Below are 18524 nucleotides of genomic sequence, written 5' to 3' on the forward strand. Positions count from 1 at the left end.
CTTAAAAAATTATTCAAGGTCAACAAGTGAGGCCCGCAGTAGGCTGAGGCACACGCATTTTAACGCCCATGCATTAAAATGGCCCAGCTGAGAAGTGGCAACTGAAGTTTAACATTGCATTTGTCAAAGTACTGCATATGGACAAAAGTAACCCCATAGGAACATACCAACTGTGTGGTACTAATCTTAGGATGGTACTAAATGAAAAACACCTGGGAGTAATTAATTGTGCAGTCAGATATGAAGTTTTCTGAGTGATGCAGACAGGCTGCCAGAGCAGGTATGAGGTATTGTCAATGATATACAGGAATTTTGCTAGCAGGGAAAAGGAGGTGATTATTTCTTTGTATAAGGCAATGGTCAGGCCATGCCTTGAGTACTGCGTACATGTCTGGAAGCCTCATTTTTGGAAGGATGTAGAGTTGCTTGAGTGTGTACATAGAAGGGCAACAAGATTGGTGAGGGGAACAAAGGGGTCCTCTTAACAAGAAAGGCTTAAGTTCTGCAAATTGCAGCGTCTGGAATCTAGGCACCTGTGAGGTGATCTGACTGAGGTGTATAAGGCCTTGAATGGGCTAAGCAAGCTGAATTCTGATGAGATTCTTCTGCTTGCACAGATTATGAATCTAAGGGGAGCATAAATTCAAATTGAGGAAAAACAGCTGTAGAATAGATGTACGGAAATTTGCCTTTAGCCAGTGGGTGGTTAATTGCTGGAACAAACTTCCATCTGTTATTGTGGAAGTTGATAGCTTAAATAAATTCAAGGAGGAACTGGACAAACTTTTAACGGGAATGGTTTTGTGAATTTTTTTTTTTTGGCTGATGCTACATAAGCTCATGTGCTTGCTTTCTTGCACCACATGCCTCTATTATTACTACTACTACTACATTATACTGTTTTAAGAACCCATTTGCAGACAGGTGCACTGCATCCAAGAAGGGATGTGCCTGATCATAAACAATTTACTGGTATTATAGGGGCAAATGTGTGGCACAAATACTCTCCACACCATAATAACACCACCACCACCACCACCACCCTACAATGTTGCTACCTTGAAGGATGGATATTCCTGATCTGATGTAGTTTCTGCATCAGCCCAATAGATCTATTTTGATCCTCATATCAGTATGAAGTAGCAGGAATTGGGATTTGTCAGATTTCATAACTATCACAGCTATAGTTCTCATAACTATCAATATTCTGTGCATACTTTAATTAGCATCGGAACATTTTTCTAGGTATTGTTTTGCCAATCCTTCACTGTCCAGAAATGATGCTCCTGAGCTCAGTGTAACCGAACTTTGTTGTTTTTCGCTGACAAGAATGGAACTTGGTTTGGATGTCAGTGGTGATACCCCATCTGTGACAAGGTACAACAAAGAGTTGCATATTCTGAAATAACTCTTTGGTTACCACCATTTTACTGGGTTGTTATCTGATTGGATGTAGCCTTGCTGTTACCTGCACAAATCTTGTCAGTCAATAGAGGCTGATAAGGACTTAGAAACAGCTCACATCAATAAAATTATTTGGTTATTGGACCAAATTCAATACACCCAAGACAGTTACACATGAAAACCTCAAAACACATCTGGCACTAAATACCATGCCACATTCAGTCATTTAAATCTTTCATCTTACCCATTTTGGCAATGAGGTACATGCACCATACACGCACACACACACAGCAACCCTAAGTATGAGTTCAACTGCTTTATATCACATGATATGAACACATGATGCCATTACTGAAGAACTCCATTTCATGTAAACCGTAAGTCTAGCTATTAAAGTGAACATTCAAGGTATACAAGTAGTGGCAAATGATGCAAGAAAGCAAGCCTATAAAAAAAAAAAAAATCACCACTTCCCATATCATCTGTACATTCTCTCTGCATTAATGGTTTAAAAGAAAGTTCAAGCTTAAGCAATTGAAAATGATCAGTTAATGAAACAATGATACAATCAAAAGTAAGACCAAATATGATAAAAAAGATACAATTAACTCTGACTGCAACTGGATTTTTTTAATAGATATGTTTATGATAGATTGACACATTCATTTTCACAGCTATTATATGTTTTATGCTCCAATTAGCAGTGGAACTTATCAAGAAACAGACGAGAGGGTAACATATGTTACTTTGTATACAGAACTGGAAGTAAAGTGTATCAGCAGAAATTCTATGAGTGAATCTGACTGCCACATGTACAACATGGTTGACAATTCATTTCTGATGTAAATGCAGATTAACTTAAATAAAACTGAATGCCAAAGACTGCAGTTTGATTTAGTGATTTTATTTACTTTAATGTTTCATTTGATGTATTTTAAAAATGTGGAAAATTAAGATGTGACTTAAATAATAATTGCTAAAAATAAAAGTAGCATTTAACCACTCACTTTAATTAGTGGACATGATTCTTTGAAAGCAGCTGCAAGAGCAACAGCACCCCCAGTCCTCAGTAGGCAATCTCCAAAATTGATAACTTGTAATTTTTTAAGAGAAGGCAAATGCTGAAAGTCATAAAATAATCATGTTACCTATAATAAGATAATTAATCTTAATGAAAAATTATCTTAACAATTCACATGAAAATGCTAAAACTAAACTAAAAAATTTTTAATTCTGAAACAAGAATGAGTCAGTAAAGCCAAATGATGCAAAAAAGTGGAGTTGTTTTCCATTTCATACTGCCCACTGCCCACAAGCTTTACAATAAATCTAATCTTCTGTTATTTCATGGAATTTTTTAAATATTTGTACTAAGAATGCACTGATTAATCAGTACACAATCGGTAATCAGCTCCTTGGCCAATTAATTGCTGATTGGTTTTTTGTCACTTAATCGGTTTTATTAATCGACCATTTCCTGCTAAATTTAAGAAAGTTAATCACTACCAAGAGATTCATCAGATAGCTTTAATAAACTGAAATAGATTAAGTAAACATTTTCTGCTAATCTTCCAATCATCTGCAAATTTGACATTGTATTCTATCAATTTATAAATCTTATTTAAGAGACTGTTCCACAATCCATAAAATCTTTAAAATCCAGGATTTTTTTTTTTTTTTTTTTTTTTTTTTCAGACCATGTTACTGTTACTGGGTTTTACAAAGCATCGGTATCTCAGGTCACAGACACTTAACATAACATAGACATAACAGACACTTCTGTTATGTCTACAGAAGTGTCTCCACAGGCTAATTTGCATGTTGTGTAGGTTGAAATATCCTCCTTCCTCCTAAGATATTTAATTACACCCCCAAAAGAGGCCTTTAAGAATTCCTCCAGTCTCCAATACGATTTAAACACCTCTCTAAATGAGTGACAACTGACAAAACCACTATACTGTCACAAAGGACTTATGATATACCTTTCATCTGAGAAGTTGCTAATTGAATTGAAGTTAATTCCACAATATGAGAGATGCCAAATGATAATGATAATGTGTTGAAGACATTATCATTAGGCATAATACGTTATGGATAGAAATTAACTATATAATATCGGTGTAAATACACCATAGTTTACCATAAGTTTAACTATATAAGTAGTGTAACAGCATCATTTGATTTTATCTCATATTGTGGCTACCTTCACAACGAGATACCAGGTATTGCACTACTTCAAATAAATAATGCTTCTCTAGTAGAGGAGACTACTGTTATTTATTCTCAGTGGGCACCACCACTGTGCATTTAGTCTTCAACATATTATCGTTATCTTCACCATTTGGCATCTCTCATATTGGGGAATTAACTTCGCAACCATGATGGCATGTCTGCATTATCAGGACACTTGCCCGCCAATCGATGAGTGAGCCAACAAGCTCCGAAACGCATCTGGGTGGTAATGCCCACTGAGAATAAATAACAGTAGTCTCTCTACTAGAGAAGCATTATTTATTCAAAGTAGTGCAATACCTGGTATCTCGCTGTGAAGGTAGCCACAATATGAGATAAAATCAAACAATGCCGTTACACTACTTATGTAGTTAAACTTATGGGTAAACTACGGTGTAATTCACACCGATATTATATAGTTCATTTCTACCTATAACATACTATGCCTTGTGCATTTAATTTTCAACTGGTTTTTAATATACTATAAAACTTATAAACATAATAATCAGCAGTTATGACAGAGATGCCAGGTGCAATACCAACATATCATTGTATCATCTGGCAAGTAAAACAGTAACTGCTTAAAAAACTTGTAATCAATAGATGATTTTTTGAATTTCACGCACATACAAAACAGTAAACAGACACCAGAAATTGACTGATTAAAATGTCTATCTTATTTTTTTTTTTATTTTTTTTATGTCATGAATTAATAAACATTAATATTGAATCCAAGCATTTAACAGATCTTAGCAAACTAATTGTAGACCTTCAGATCAGGGGAAAATAAAGGATATTTTCTTAAAGAAAAGATTTATTTATTGTATTTATTTATTTATTTTATTTTATTTATTTTTTTTTTTTTTATCTTTTCCCATCTTTTTGTTCTACTTATACCCATTTAAATTACAATCATATTTTAATGCTTCTAAAATTTTAGAGGAGTGAATTACCTGGGCAAATGCTTGTGCTCCCTTCTCTGTAAAAGTATTATCCTCAAGATTTACCTCTCTCAGTGATGGGTTGGATGCAAAGGCTTCACCTAAGGCAGAAATTCCTTCATGGTTAATGCCATTTTGAGGCATTGCAACTACTTCTAAAGTGCCAAGTGCCTAAAAATAAATAAAGCACACATTTCTAATAATTTTGAGATTACAAAAAAAATTATTTGATTTCGGGATTATAGTTCATTACAAGGCATGTGGCAACAAATCCTTTCATTCCACTTTTAATGGAGCAAGTCCATACATTTTTACTGATTTAAAGTATTCATTTTTACAAAAATTAACTAGTATTGAGCATTACAGCTCTGGTTCATACTATATAATATATTATTCAAGAATATTTGTAAAATAATAAGAGGAGTTTACCTCAATATAGTACATAGAACACTTCCGAACAAATCCCCCATAATTGTGCGTATCAATAGGTTACACCTATTGATACACACAATTATGGGGGATATTTTTGAATGGCTTGGTGAAAAATTACATTAAATCAACACTAAGATACTCGGCCCAAAGTTACCATATTTCTTTTCTAAAATATTGCCTTCAAAACAACATCGTTCCGAAGTTTGCCAGGGTTAATTTAAATCAAAAAATTTCAGGCATAAAACATCCAACACTGACCACATTGTGTAATATTGTTAAGCTTGCCTTAAAATCTCGATATTCGAATAAACAAAAATACCTTTCCCAGGTTAGGAAACTTCACGATAAATTAAAAAATTATCTGCATCCTAACGATTGGTCTGTATTGAAGACCTCCATAGATTTGCGACGAGAAGCATAGACCTCAGAAATAAAAAACAGACACATTAATAAATTGCAAACATTATTGGACAGGCCAAAACACATTCATGCAAATTCTAACACATTGTCGCGGGCTTGCGATCAAGTACAAAGAGTTGGTGGAACCCCCCAAAGTTCGATGTGATTTTCTCTGAATATTTGTGTAAACCAACATGAAGCCACAGTTCGTGCTTCTCGTTCAACAGAGTCAGAATTAGCCTTTCATGTCATTAACGAAAAACATACTTTTTTATTTAACGAGGCCAAAATACTTAATGTTCAATGTAATTATACATGACTATTAATTGCAGAAACCGTAGAAATTCAAATTACATGAAAATTCTGTTAATTTTTGGCGGCCATATTTGATCTCCGATGCGCGGACCTTTACGCACATGTGCGAAGACAAATAACCACTATTTAAGTTTTAGGTTCAGCCCTATTCGGTAATTTTTATTCCTGTGATAATGACATATGGTCGAAAAGCATTGTCAGCTTCAAACAGAAGTGTTCTACATACTATATTGAGGTAAACTCCTCTTATTATTTTACAAATATTAATATCAATGTAGAACGTATTGAGTATGACAGCTCTGATTCATACTATCTATATTATTCAAGAATAAAAACTGCATATTTAAACATGGCAAAATATTTATCTCCGTTTAACACCAATAATGTAACATCTGGAAAGCAAGTAAGGTGACATATTTAAATAGGACTGGGGTATGTCTGCAAGGAGCAAAAGTTGGTGATGTTGTAGAACAAATATCATCTTTTAAGGGCACAAAATGCGATACTGTTCTACATATTGGCACTAATGACATTAAGTGTAGGATATTACGGATTTACTTAGCAAGTACGGGTCAATGATTAAAAAATACAATAGGAGGGAGTATATGGAGAGCCTTGTCAATCAATTTGGCCCTGGAGAGATTGTGCGAGGCTCATGGGGAAGAATTTTTCTCAGCAGGGATGGGATACACTTAAATGGAAAGAGTGCAAGAATATTTGCTGATGCTACCGAGGCAATGTTAGATGGGTCAGAAAACTTCTAGCTAGGGTAGGTTCACAGACTAATAGATTAACGGTAGCCACAGGCAGAGGTGAAAGTGATTCTTGCATTGCTTCAATTGGAATGAGCAGCAGCCCGAAAAGGAAGTTGCTGGGGATTTCAAGAACATGGGAGTCATCATGGAACAACTAAATACATGGGCTGTGTTAGGGTAACTATAAGTAAGAACAGGTGCATGTATACTTGCATGTTCATCAATGCTAGAAGTATAGTAAATAAATTTGATGAATTTGGAGTACTGGCGAAGACATTAAAGGTGGATATTATTGGGATATCAGAGACATGTTGTCACACAGATATAAGGAATGCAGAATTGGAATTTAGGGAGTACAATGTGTACAGAAAGGATAGAAAGGGAGGAGGGGTTATGCTATTAGTTAAGAAAAACAAAATCTAAGGAATTGCATCCAGTTGACATAGATGGACAATACAATGTTGAGTCAGTTTGGTGTGACATAAGCACTGGGAAAGCAAAAATGAGGATAGGAGTTAGTTACAGGCCTAATGACTGTCATGAGTACAATGAACAAATATAAGAGAAATAGTGGGCCAGTAAATCAGAATGTCTTATAATGGGGGATTTTAACTTCACAGATATTGACTGGAATTTGTGAGTTGGTCACTCGCACACTAGCAAGACTTTTGTGGATTTATTGGATGACTTTTCTACAGCAGCATGTTCGAGAGGCAACCAGAGGGAGTAATACTCTTGATCTGATTATCAGCAGTGATTATTCATGCATTAAGAATTTACAGAAAACGGAACTGAATGGCAGTGATCAGGGTTTGTTTGTTTGTTATTTGGTTTTTAGGAGCATTAGCAACTAAAGCCATATTGCTCTAAGGATATGCGGTGGTCATTCCCTCACCTCTCCGCATCCTCCGTATTTGGTGGTGACGGGCTCGAACCCCGGTCTAATCAAGAAGCGTGTCCTATGCACTGCTGCTCCTTCCCACCTGGCTACAAAGATGCCCCAGTGATCAGTGTACTGATGTGGGATTTACTTAAAGATTTAACTATCATCAGGGTAAAGGGAAAGGTTTTTACTTTAGTAAAGGTTACTACAGTGGTCTCAGAGATTTTTTAAATTCTATGCAGTGGGACCAACATGATGTTACCAACAGAAAATGCTAAGCGGGAAGCATTCAAGAAAATAATCTTGGAAGCGACTAGCGTTTTCAGAACTAAGAAATACTGTTCAATGTTTAGACCCAAATAGATGTCGGATGAATTAATGAGACCTGGCAGAGAAGAAAAATACATGTGATGCATATAAATTATCAGGCGATACAGAAGACCAAGGTAAACACAAAACTCTAAAAGGAAGTGGATTAGTCGGTTTGGTCCACTTGATTTTGATGGCTTGACTATAGATCACCCTGCTCAAATAGCTGCCAAACTGAATGAATATTTTGCATTTACATTCTCACATGAGGAATTCTATAGGTAAGTAGAGAACAGAAGCTTGTTAAACTCTAACAGGGAGCTTAATGATTTTGTAATAACTGAGAGCAAAGTGGAGAAGAAATTATTGAAGTTAAACATAAGAAAAGCACCTGGGGTAGATGGGCTCTATCCAGTTATATTAAAGGAGGTGACATTGAAAGTAAGCAAACCCTTATTTCCCCTGTTCCGGGGAAATAAGAGGTCACTGGTTAAAGAAGCATTGCAAGATCATCTAGACAAGACTGTAGTAATACTTCAGACACAGCATGGGTTTGTTAAGGGGAAGTCTTGTCTGATAAATATAAATGGATAGTATGAAGTGGTCACAAAGGAACTGGATGCTAAGTAGTGATTAATGCAAGTTTGAATAATGCGCTATTCGATTGAGTGGGAATTGTATAATGATACCAGGTCGCTTTTTTTTTTTTTTTTTTTTTTTTTTTTTTACAATTATGTAAACCCAATTTCAGTTAATGCAAGGCTAGCTGTGCTAGCCTCACATTAGACAATTAGCCTCAATTAGTCTCACATTAGACGCTGCTACAATTATTTGTCTTCACATGTGCATGTGCTACTGCCTGTCCTAATATACGTTAGTTTTCGTAATTTGTTTTAATCGTTTTAAGAAGTGTCCTTAACAAAATGGACGAGAGAAAGATTCCTTCAGATAAAAACACTCTAACCGCAAAAAAGAAGAGGCTCGTTATTAGATTAGAGCGAAAAATTGATGTGATTGAACGACATGAACAAGGTCACAGCAACTCTAAAATAGTAAGAGATGTTAGAATGCCTGAATCTATGGTAGAGAATATTTTAAAACACGCAGTGGAAATAAAGTAAAATTGCATCAGCTTTTTGTGGTTTGCAAACATCTACAAGGAATAGAAGTATTACTATGATAGAAATGGAACATCTTTTAACTGTATGGATTGAGGATAGCAATCAAAAATGCAATCCCCTTAGCAGAGCAGCCATTCAGACAAAAGCTTTAAATTTGTTTTTAAGAGAGTGAAAGAAAAACAATGAAGTAGAAGAAATGTTTAGTGCAAGTGTTGGTTGGTTTCATCGATTTAAAAATTAAGTTCTGCTGCATAATATTAAAATTACTGGTGAGGCGGCCAGTGAAGTTAAGAATGCAGCATCTAAATACCCTGATGTTTAAAAAAAATAATCGAAGATGGTGGATACACTGATCAACAAATATTTAACGTGGATGAAACTGGTTTATTCTGGAAAAGGATGCCTTCCAGAACTAACATTTCTAAGAAAGAAAAAACTCAACCTGGATTTAAAGTGTCTAAAGATTGCCTAACACTTTTATTGGAGGGCAATGCTGAAGGCGATTTTAAATTGAAACTGATGCTTGTTTATGGTTTCCAAATCCTCACGCTCGAAAAGGCTACAAACCATAGATCACTTCCAGTTATCTGACCATCAAATAAGATGGCACGGGTGACCCAAGCTGTATTCACTGACTGGTTTCCAAGCTATTTTTGCCCAGTTGTCAAAAAATATTGCAAGGAAAGCAACATTGCATTTAAAGTACTACTAATTTTAGATAATGCTCCAGGTCATACAACTACATTTAGTTCATTATGTGAAAATTTTAAAATCATTTTTTTGCTGCCAAACACAACATCTTTGTTGCAGCACAGGGTCACGTAACGTTTAAAGCCTACTACATAAAAAAACATTTGAACACACAAATTGCTAAAACTACAAGAGATGATGCAATTTCCTTAACAGAGTTCTGGAAAAATTATAACATCAGACATGCAAGAGAAAATATTCAGCATGCTTGGCAACAAATAACTGAAAACAACATGTGTGGAGTCTGGAAGTGCATTTTGCTTCATTGTGCAAATAGTAGTGGTTTCGAAGAAAAAACTGTTATAGAAGAAATAACAAATATTGGAAGAGAACTTGGATTTGATGAACTAGAAAATGACGATGTTCGAGAACTACTCAATTCATGCTCGGAAAAATTGACTGATGATGATCCCCTACTTTTAGTTCAACAGAGAGCATTTTAAGAAGCCAACAATGATGCTGAAGAACGAGATAATGTGCAAGTGAAGGAGTTCACTCTCAAGGAATTTGAAGATATCTTTTGAGCTATACAATCGTGAAGCAAAAAATTATGGATGCTGACCATAACCACGACTGAAGCATGTAAATTCGCCGAATGTGGATAAAGCACTCTGCATCTACCAGCAAATGTACAAAGATTTAAAGAAAGAGAAAACAGTTCAGTCTACGCTGCTAAAATATTTCAAAAGACAATAAAGATGTTTTCGTCAGTGTAAGGTTACCTTCTGGAAAGATATTTAGAATTTTTTTTTTTTTTTATCTTGCTTTCTATAATTACAGTAATCTATGACTTTGTTAATAATAAATTTAAATTATAAGTATATTCTTTTTATCCTTTACCGTAATATTTCGTTAATAAACATATAAAAACTTATGTTTAAAATTTTTCATTACCAATTTCCTTTGAAATTTCCTTTTAACTGTATGGATTGAGGATAGCAATCAAAAATGCAATCCCCTTAGCAGAGCAGCCATTCAGACAAAAGCTTTAAATTTGAGCTGGAACCAATTACCATATTTTACACATAATTATAACTTTGAATAGTGTAAATTCGAATAATGCAACTACTTCATCTGATTTATTCGTCTCACTAATTGCAACATAGCTGTACTCGGATTTCAGGAAAGCTTTTGATACTGCTACACATGGAAGACTGCTGTACAAATTGGAGCAGTATGGCATTAAGGGCAAGTTACTACAGTGAATAAAAGGATGGTTGAGTGAGAGAAGACAGAGAGTGGTAATCAATGGACACTGATCTTTGTGGACTAATGTTTTTAGTGGAGTCCCCCAGGGTTTGTTGTTAGCATTAGTTGAGGCATATGATGCAAGAAAGTAAGCTTATATAGCATCAGCCAAAAAAAAAAAACCTTCCAATTTTGCCCATCCGGTTACTCCAAATGTTTGTCTAGTTCAGCCTTAAATTTATTTACACTGTCAGCTTCCACAACAACAGATAGAGGTCTGTTCCAGCAATCATTACCTACTGGCTAAAGACAAACTTCTGCACATCTATCTTTCCTCAGTTTCAATCTATGCCCCCTCAGGTCCTTAGTCTGAGCAAGCGGAAGTATCCCGTCAGCATTGAGCCTGCTCAAACCATTCAAGACCTTGTACACCTCAATCAGATCAAATCGCAGGTACCTAGTCTCCAGATGCTGCAACTTCCAGAACTTAAGCCTATCTTCATAAGCGCACACCTTTGTTCCTCTCACCAATCTTGTTGCCCTTCTCTGTACTCGTTCTAGCAACTCTACATCCTTCCTAAAACGAGGCTTCCAGACCTGTATGCAGTACTCAAGGTGTGGCCTGACCACTGCCCAATACAATGGCATAATAATCACCTGCTCACAAAATTCCTGTATATCATTGACAAGACCCCAATGACCTACTCTGGCAGCCTGTCTGCACTGCTCAGAAAACTTCATATCTGACCGCACAATTACCCCTAAGTCTCTTTCATTCTCCACTACCCTGAGTGTAACACCACCCTGTTGGTACATTTTTCTGGGGTTACTGCTACCCATATGTAGTAATTTTCATTTGTCAATGTTAAACTTCAGTTGCCACTTCTCAGCCCATCTACCCAACTTTTCCAGATCCTGTTGAAGCAGCAGCATACTGTCATTACTGTTATTAACAATCCTCCCAATGTATGTATCACCTGCAAACCTCAACATTAAGCTTGATATACTTTCATTAATATCATTGATAAATATACAAAACAATAATGGGCCCAATAACAGACTCCTACCCTCGTTTTTGTTTTCCCAGTGCTTCTGTCACACCAAATTGACTCAACATTGCACTGTCCATCTATGTCAACTGGATGCACTTTCTAAGATTGTGTTTCTTAATTAACAACATAACCCCTCCTCCCTTCCTATTCTGTCTATCCTTTCTGTATACACTATACTCCACAAATTCCAATTCTGCATTCCTTATATCTGTGCTACACCACATCTGATATCTCAACAATATCTGCCTTTGATCTCTTGACTTTGATGTGTTGGGTCCATTGTTGTTCTGTACGTTTATCAATGATATTGATGAAAGTAAATCAGGTTTAATGTCAAAGTTCATAGGTGATAACGTAGGTTTTGGAGGATTGTTAATGACAGTAATGACAGTATGCTACTGGAACAGGATCTAGAAAAGCTGGGCATATGAGCTGAGAAGGGCAAATGAAGTTTAACATTGACAAATACAAAGTACTGCATATGGGTAGCAGTAACCCAAGAGAAATTTACCAACTGTCTGTGTTACAGTCAGGGTAGTGGAGAAAGAAAGAAACCTGGAGGTAATTGTGCAGTCAGATATGAAGTTTCTGAGCAGTGCAGACAGGCTGCAAGAGTAGCTCAGGGGTTTTGTCAATGATATACAGGAATTTTGCTAGTAGGGATAAGGAGATAATTATCTCATTGCATAAGACAATGGTCAGGCCACACCTTGATTACTGTGTACCGGTCTGGAAGTCTCATTTTAGGAAAGATGTAGAGTTGCTAGAATGAGTGCAGAGAAGGACAACAAGACTGGTGAAGGGAACAGGGGTGCTCTTATGAGAAAGGCTTAAGTTCTGCATAATGCAGTGTCTGGAGACTAGGCACCTTCGAGGTGATCTGATTGAGATGTATAAGGCCTTCAATGGAGTAACTAAACGTTAATGCTGATGGGATCCTTCTTCTTGCTCAGATTACAAACCTGGAAGACATAAACTGAAATTGAAGAAAGACACTTGTCAAACAGACATGTGGAAATTTGCCTTTAGCCAGCAAGTAGTTGATTGCTGGAACAAACTTCCACCTGTCGTTGTGGAAGTTGATAGTTTAAATAAATTCAAGGAGGTTGACAAATGTTTCGAAGCAGATGGCTGGGTAAAATAGTAAGGGGTTTTTTTTTTTTTTTTTTTGGCTGATGCTGTTTAAGCTTGCTCTCTTGCATCATATGTAAAAATGTTAACATTTTTATCCCTTTTGCTTGCTTTTAAGAAGCATTTATTCCTCAAAGTGCCCTATACTTTTTCCGCGGCCTGTATAACTAAAATAGCGTCAGTCCATCAGGAATTAGTTGCGTTTCACTTTCGTTTTCGGACGCCCCGGGGATTTCAATGTGGTCATTGAAACATTACCTCCGTTGGGTGTCCAGTCAATTAGTGACGTCAGGCCCCTCTCCCAATAGTAGGCAGACGGGCAGCGAAACGTAATTGCTCCAAGAATGACAAGGGGAGAACGCGGCTGTGTCGGAGAAAGGTGATTAAGCAGAACAAGAGGCATGTCTTATGCAATCGAGTCTGATAAACATTGACTGTAATTTCAAAATTCCATATGTAATAGTGTATCGATTTATGTTCGATGACCGCAATTGTGAAACAAAAGCAACTGCCCTACACAGATGTGAGATTTCCCTTCTACATATAACATCATTTTTAGTAGTGTCAAATCTCAAAAGTTGACAGTCCCCAAGTGCAATTCTTTGCCCCACATAATTAACCCATGAAATCAGAACAGGTCATGGGAAACTTAGGAAGGGGGAGGCAGGGATATATATATATATATATGAAAAGGGGATAGAAAACGGGCGTCTTTGGATAGATTTTGGAGGATTCGGAGTTGTAAGGGAGTCTGTGGCTAGATTTTGAAGCGTTGAGAGCTGTGAGAGGAGATTCGAAAGTCAGTGGATGAGATTCAGAGTTCAGAGAGTTGAAGAGTTTTCTACAAGCAGAGTGTAGTCAACAGAGCCTCAAAGAGCATCGCATAAAGAAAACAGAGAAAGACTGCAGGTAGTGTCAACTGAACAGGTATCCCCAAAACTGTATTTATGGAACGAAGAGCTGTAGCCAGAAGTGTAGAAAGAGTACAACGATTTGTTGGTAAGTTGATTAGCCTTTTTTAGAACAAACCAAACCCAACTACTCAAAGTTAATCCTACTTTCCCCAATTCCTGTAATTTATCCATAACCACTGACCTCTCTTCTCATAGATACATTCTGACAATAGTTCATCTGCTTTTAATAATTTGAATTTAACAGGTAATGAGACTTAATGACCTAGTTGTCAAAAATACTAATTGTAATTGTTTAACTGACATACTTCCCTATTCTAGCAGTAGAATAATTGTACACCAGCCATTGTGAATACCCGTGAGAGTAATGGTGGAAGTGCCAACACGAAGAACACTGTAAAAATAGCTAGTTTCCAAACTAACTGAATAGTTAGTTTGGAAACTAACTATTCAGTTAGTTTCCAAACAATCAATTGCCAACTATACTAAAACGTTGAATGGTTCTTTTGTAACTATTTGTATGACTTATATGTGTTAGTAAACCTTGTTTTGTTGATCATTTTGCCTAGTGACATTTCTCTGCTACATATAACTCACTGAACAAAGTGATGAAGAAGAACCATAGTTAACGGTGCTTTGGAGCCCAATCACATAGAAAGGAGCCCAAAGTATAGATACAATGCAAATCTTCGATGCTGCGAGCTTGTCTGAGTGTCAATCCGAGTGAGTCTTGAGGGTGTAAAATTTTGTCCTAATCCAAACTACTGGACTGTCATATAAAACCCAGGTTTTCTGGATACACATATTAGTGTGCATTCTTACCGGCAGTTGTATAATTCACAGAGAGCTTCGATACCATATGATGACGGCAAGATTGAACCAATATCATATACCATATGATGACGGCAAGATTGAACCAACAGTACATGGGTAAGCTCACACGCTATAACAGAAAAAGCCTGCAGAACACTCTACTAACTAATGCTAAATAGTTGTATATGCCTGACTACAGAAGTCTGTGAGCTGCAACATTATACTACTATAGTGAATGTTCACATCTCTGGTTACTAACTAAAGTTGCCAATAATTCAAGGCTGTGCCAGTAATATTCTATCTTTAATTGTTTTTGCTGAATAATAATCCATGTTTGTTAAGCACGGTGTTGGGTAAATTTATTCTGATTAACAAATAATGATTACAAATTAAATTCAATTACAAATCATTCAGATTAATCATGACTAATAACTACAATTTTAATTGTAGCTGATATATTTGCCAGAGGGACTAATCAAATACAGATTAGCCATAACCAATGTAGTCGTGAATGATGACTAAATGTTAATTTGTGTAGTCATTATTTGTGACTACATATTAGTCGTTAATTCAGTGGTTTTCAACCGGGGTGCCACGGCATTTTTAGGTGCTGCAACTACATTCCATGGGTGCCACGTAATTTGGATTTAAGTTACTTAAACTTATTGCTTTTTAATTTATATGTTTATTTCATTATAAAAAGGTGTACAGTACCTTTTTAATTTTGTGGTGATCTATAATTGATGCTTACTTAGTACCTCTATATAAAGAATAAAATTATATACTGTATATATATAATTTGTATTATGAAATGTAATTTTTATAATTATATTATTGTAATAAATATCATATACCATACGATATCATATATACAGGGTGTCTCAAAAATATTGGTACAAACGTTTAGGGTAGGTAGGTAACATCTAAAGGAATGTGAATCACATAGGAACCAATAAGCGTAAATGTTACCGTAAGTCGGTACACGGCGCTATTCATCAGTTTGCGAGAGGGAAAATTTCTGGTTTATTCATTCAAAGCAGTAGTCGCCGCACGAAGCGCATGCATCAATATACGAACTGTGAGCTGGCAGACATACACCTAGTATGAATTAGCAGAGGGCAATGGATGAGCCACTCGACAAATTTATGGAGACCGCTTCCCAGACAGACATGTACCGGACCACCGTTTGTTTGAGCGTGTGCATCAAAATTTGTGCAATTATGGGTCATTTAGAGGTAACAGGAGTAGTGCAGGCAGACCACATTCGATGCGAACTCCCGCCATGGAAGAAAATGTGTTTAATGCCGTCCAGAATAATCCCACTACCAGCAAACGTGGCGTTGCCTCTGCCTTAGGAGTGTCTCGTTGCAGTGAACAGCATGTCTGGCACAACGATTCCTTACACCCCTTTCATCTCCAGAGTGTTCAGTTACTGCTCCCCCAAGATCGTCCTGCACGTGTGGCTTTTGCGCAGTGGTTTCTCCAAGAAAGTGTTCAAGATTTGAATTTTCCAGCCTACGTTTTGGTCATGGATGAGGCTTGTTTCACTCGAGAAAGCTTATTCAATCAGCACAATGCTCATGTGTGGGTTCACGACAACCCACACGGTGTGCACCCCCATCGCTTCGCAATAAATGTGTGGGCAGATATGGTCGGTGACTGCTTAGTCAGCCAATACCTGTTACCATCCCACACGAACTCCGCTAAATATCGGATCTTTCTTGAACAAGTTCTACAAGAGTTACTTGACAATGTTCCAGCAAATGTGAGACGCAACATTTGGTTTTAACATGATGGGGCGCCTGCCCATTATGGAAGGTGTTTTCATGACCATTTGAACAGGCGTTTTGAGCATCGATGGATTGGCCACGGTGGACCCATTGCCTGGCCCCCACGCTCACCTGATTTATCGAGCCTTGATTTCTTTCTGTGGGGGCCCTCAAATCTATCGTGTATGAATCGCCTGTGGAGAAGGAAATGGATCTCGTGGCGAGACTCGTCTGCGCTGCTGCTACTGTCAAAGAAACTCTAGTGTCTGCCAATCCATGCTGCGTCAGTGTCACGCATGCATCGCGTCTCATGGTGGAACCTTCGAGCATCTGTTGTAACATCATGAAATGCATCCATCTCGTACTCCATTGTTAATATTATGTGAAATAAACGTTTGCCACTAATTACTGTCTTGTGTCATTTCTGCTTCTTGTGCCTCTGCTACTACTTTCCCGTGACGTTTCCGGTTATGGGTTCCTTTGCAATTCACATTCCTTTAGATGTTACCTACCTCCCCTAAACGTTTGTACCAATATTTAGACAGTATTTAAATTCTATACAGTGGGACCAACTGATGATGTTACCAACAGCAAACTCAAAATGGGAAGCATTCAAGGAACTAATCTTGGAGGCTACCAGGCTTTACATACCAACTAAGAAATATTGTTCAAGGTTTAGGCCTAAATGGTTGTCAGATGAACTAATGAGACATGTGGCAGAGAAGAAAAATGCATGGGATACATACAAATTAATGGGTGACATGGAAGCCTATGATAGATATAAGTTGGTCTGTAACCAAGTCACAAAGGAGATTAGGCAGGCAAAGGCAGACTATGAAAAATCCTTGGCAAAGGATGCAAAGAAAAACAGAAAAGAGTTTTTTACATACTTGAACTCGAAAAGGAAAGGGATGAATCAGATTGGTCCACTGGATATTGATGGTTCAACAGTTGAGGATCCTGCTCAGGTGGCTAACAATCTAAACGAGTATTTTGCATCTACATTCACGCATGAGGAGTTATTCAGGAAGGAGAATGATGTAGGTAAAGTAAACATTGGCAGTGAGCTGGATGATTTTGTAATAACTGAGAGGAAAGTGGAGGAGAGATTGTTGAGGATAAACATAAAAAAGGCACCTGGGGTGGATGGGATCTATCCAGTTATATTAAAGGAGGCAGCAAAGGAAGTATGCAAACCCCTAGCCATAATTATGAGAGCTTCTTTGGACTCAGGGGAGGTGCCCATAGACTGGAGATGTGCAAATGTAACCCCAATTCACAAAGGAGGATCAAAGGCTGACACAAGTAATTATAGACCTGTTAGTTTAACTTCTGTTCCAGGTAAATTAATGGAGGCACTGGTTAAAGAAGCACTGCAGGATCATCTAGACAAGAATTCAGTTATAGCTCAGACGCAGCATGGTTTTGTTAAGGGCAGGTCTTGCCTGACCAATTTGATTGGATACTATGATGTAGTCACAAAAGAACTGGATGCAGGGAATAACTTTGATATTATATATTTGGATCTTAGAAAGGCTTTTGATACTGTTGCACATGGAAGACTGCTGCACAAATTGGAGCAGTGTGGCATTGGAGGCAAATTGCTGCTATGGATAAGGGGATGGTTGAGTGGCAGAAGACAGAGAGTGGTAATCAATGGACACTGCTCAACGTGGACTAATGTTATTAGTGGAGTTCCTCAAGGTTCAGTGTTGGGTCCGTTGTTGTTTTCGGTGTTTATGAATGATATTGATGATGGGATATCAAGTTTAATGTCCAAGTTTGCAGATGATACAAAGGTTGGCAGGGTCGTTAAGGACAATACTGACGCTATGCTGCTGCAACAGGATCTGGAAAGGTTGAACAGATGGGCTGAGAGGTGGCAAATGAGGTTTAACATCGACAAATGTAAAGTGCTGCATATGGGAAACAGTAACCCCAGAGCAACGTATCAACTCTGCGGTACTACACTGACAGTGGTGGAGAATGAAAAGGACCTGGGGGTAATTGTGCAGGCAGATATGAAGTTCTCTGAGCAGTGCAGACGAGCTGCAAGAGTAGCGCATGGTGTCTTGTCAATGATATACAGGAATTTTTCTAGCAGGGATAAGGAGGTGAT

At 37.3% G+C, this 18524-nt stretch overlaps 1 protein-coding gene across 4 annotated transcripts in view; it reads right to left on the reverse strand.

The window, feature by feature from the left end:
- Positions 1 to 18524, reverse strand: part of LOC150085522 (ran GTPase-activating protein 1-like) — a 384391-nt gene that overhangs the window by 239356 nt on the left and 126511 nt on the right. For all 4 annotated transcript variants that reach the window (XM_090374091.1, XM_090374088.1, XM_090374089.1 and 1 more), the window contains exons 6-7: positions 4590 to 4748; positions 2412 to 2525 (exon numbers count right to left, since the gene is read on the reverse strand). In XM_090374091.1, the coding sequence (XP_090230217.1) occupies positions 2412 to 2525; positions 4590 to 4748 (273 nt within the window). The remainder of the gene's footprint in view (positions 1 to 2411; positions 2526 to 4589; positions 4749 to 18524) is intronic.

The sequence above is a fragment of the Mastigoproctus giganteus genome, chromosome 5, assembly GCF_048544385.1.
Source record: "Mastigoproctus giganteus isolate SK-2022 chromosome 5, ASM4854438v1, whole genome shotgun sequence".
In the NCBI taxonomy this organism is placed as follows: domain Eukaryota; kingdom Metazoa; phylum Arthropoda; class Arachnida; order Uropygi; family Thelyphonidae; genus Mastigoproctus; species Mastigoproctus giganteus.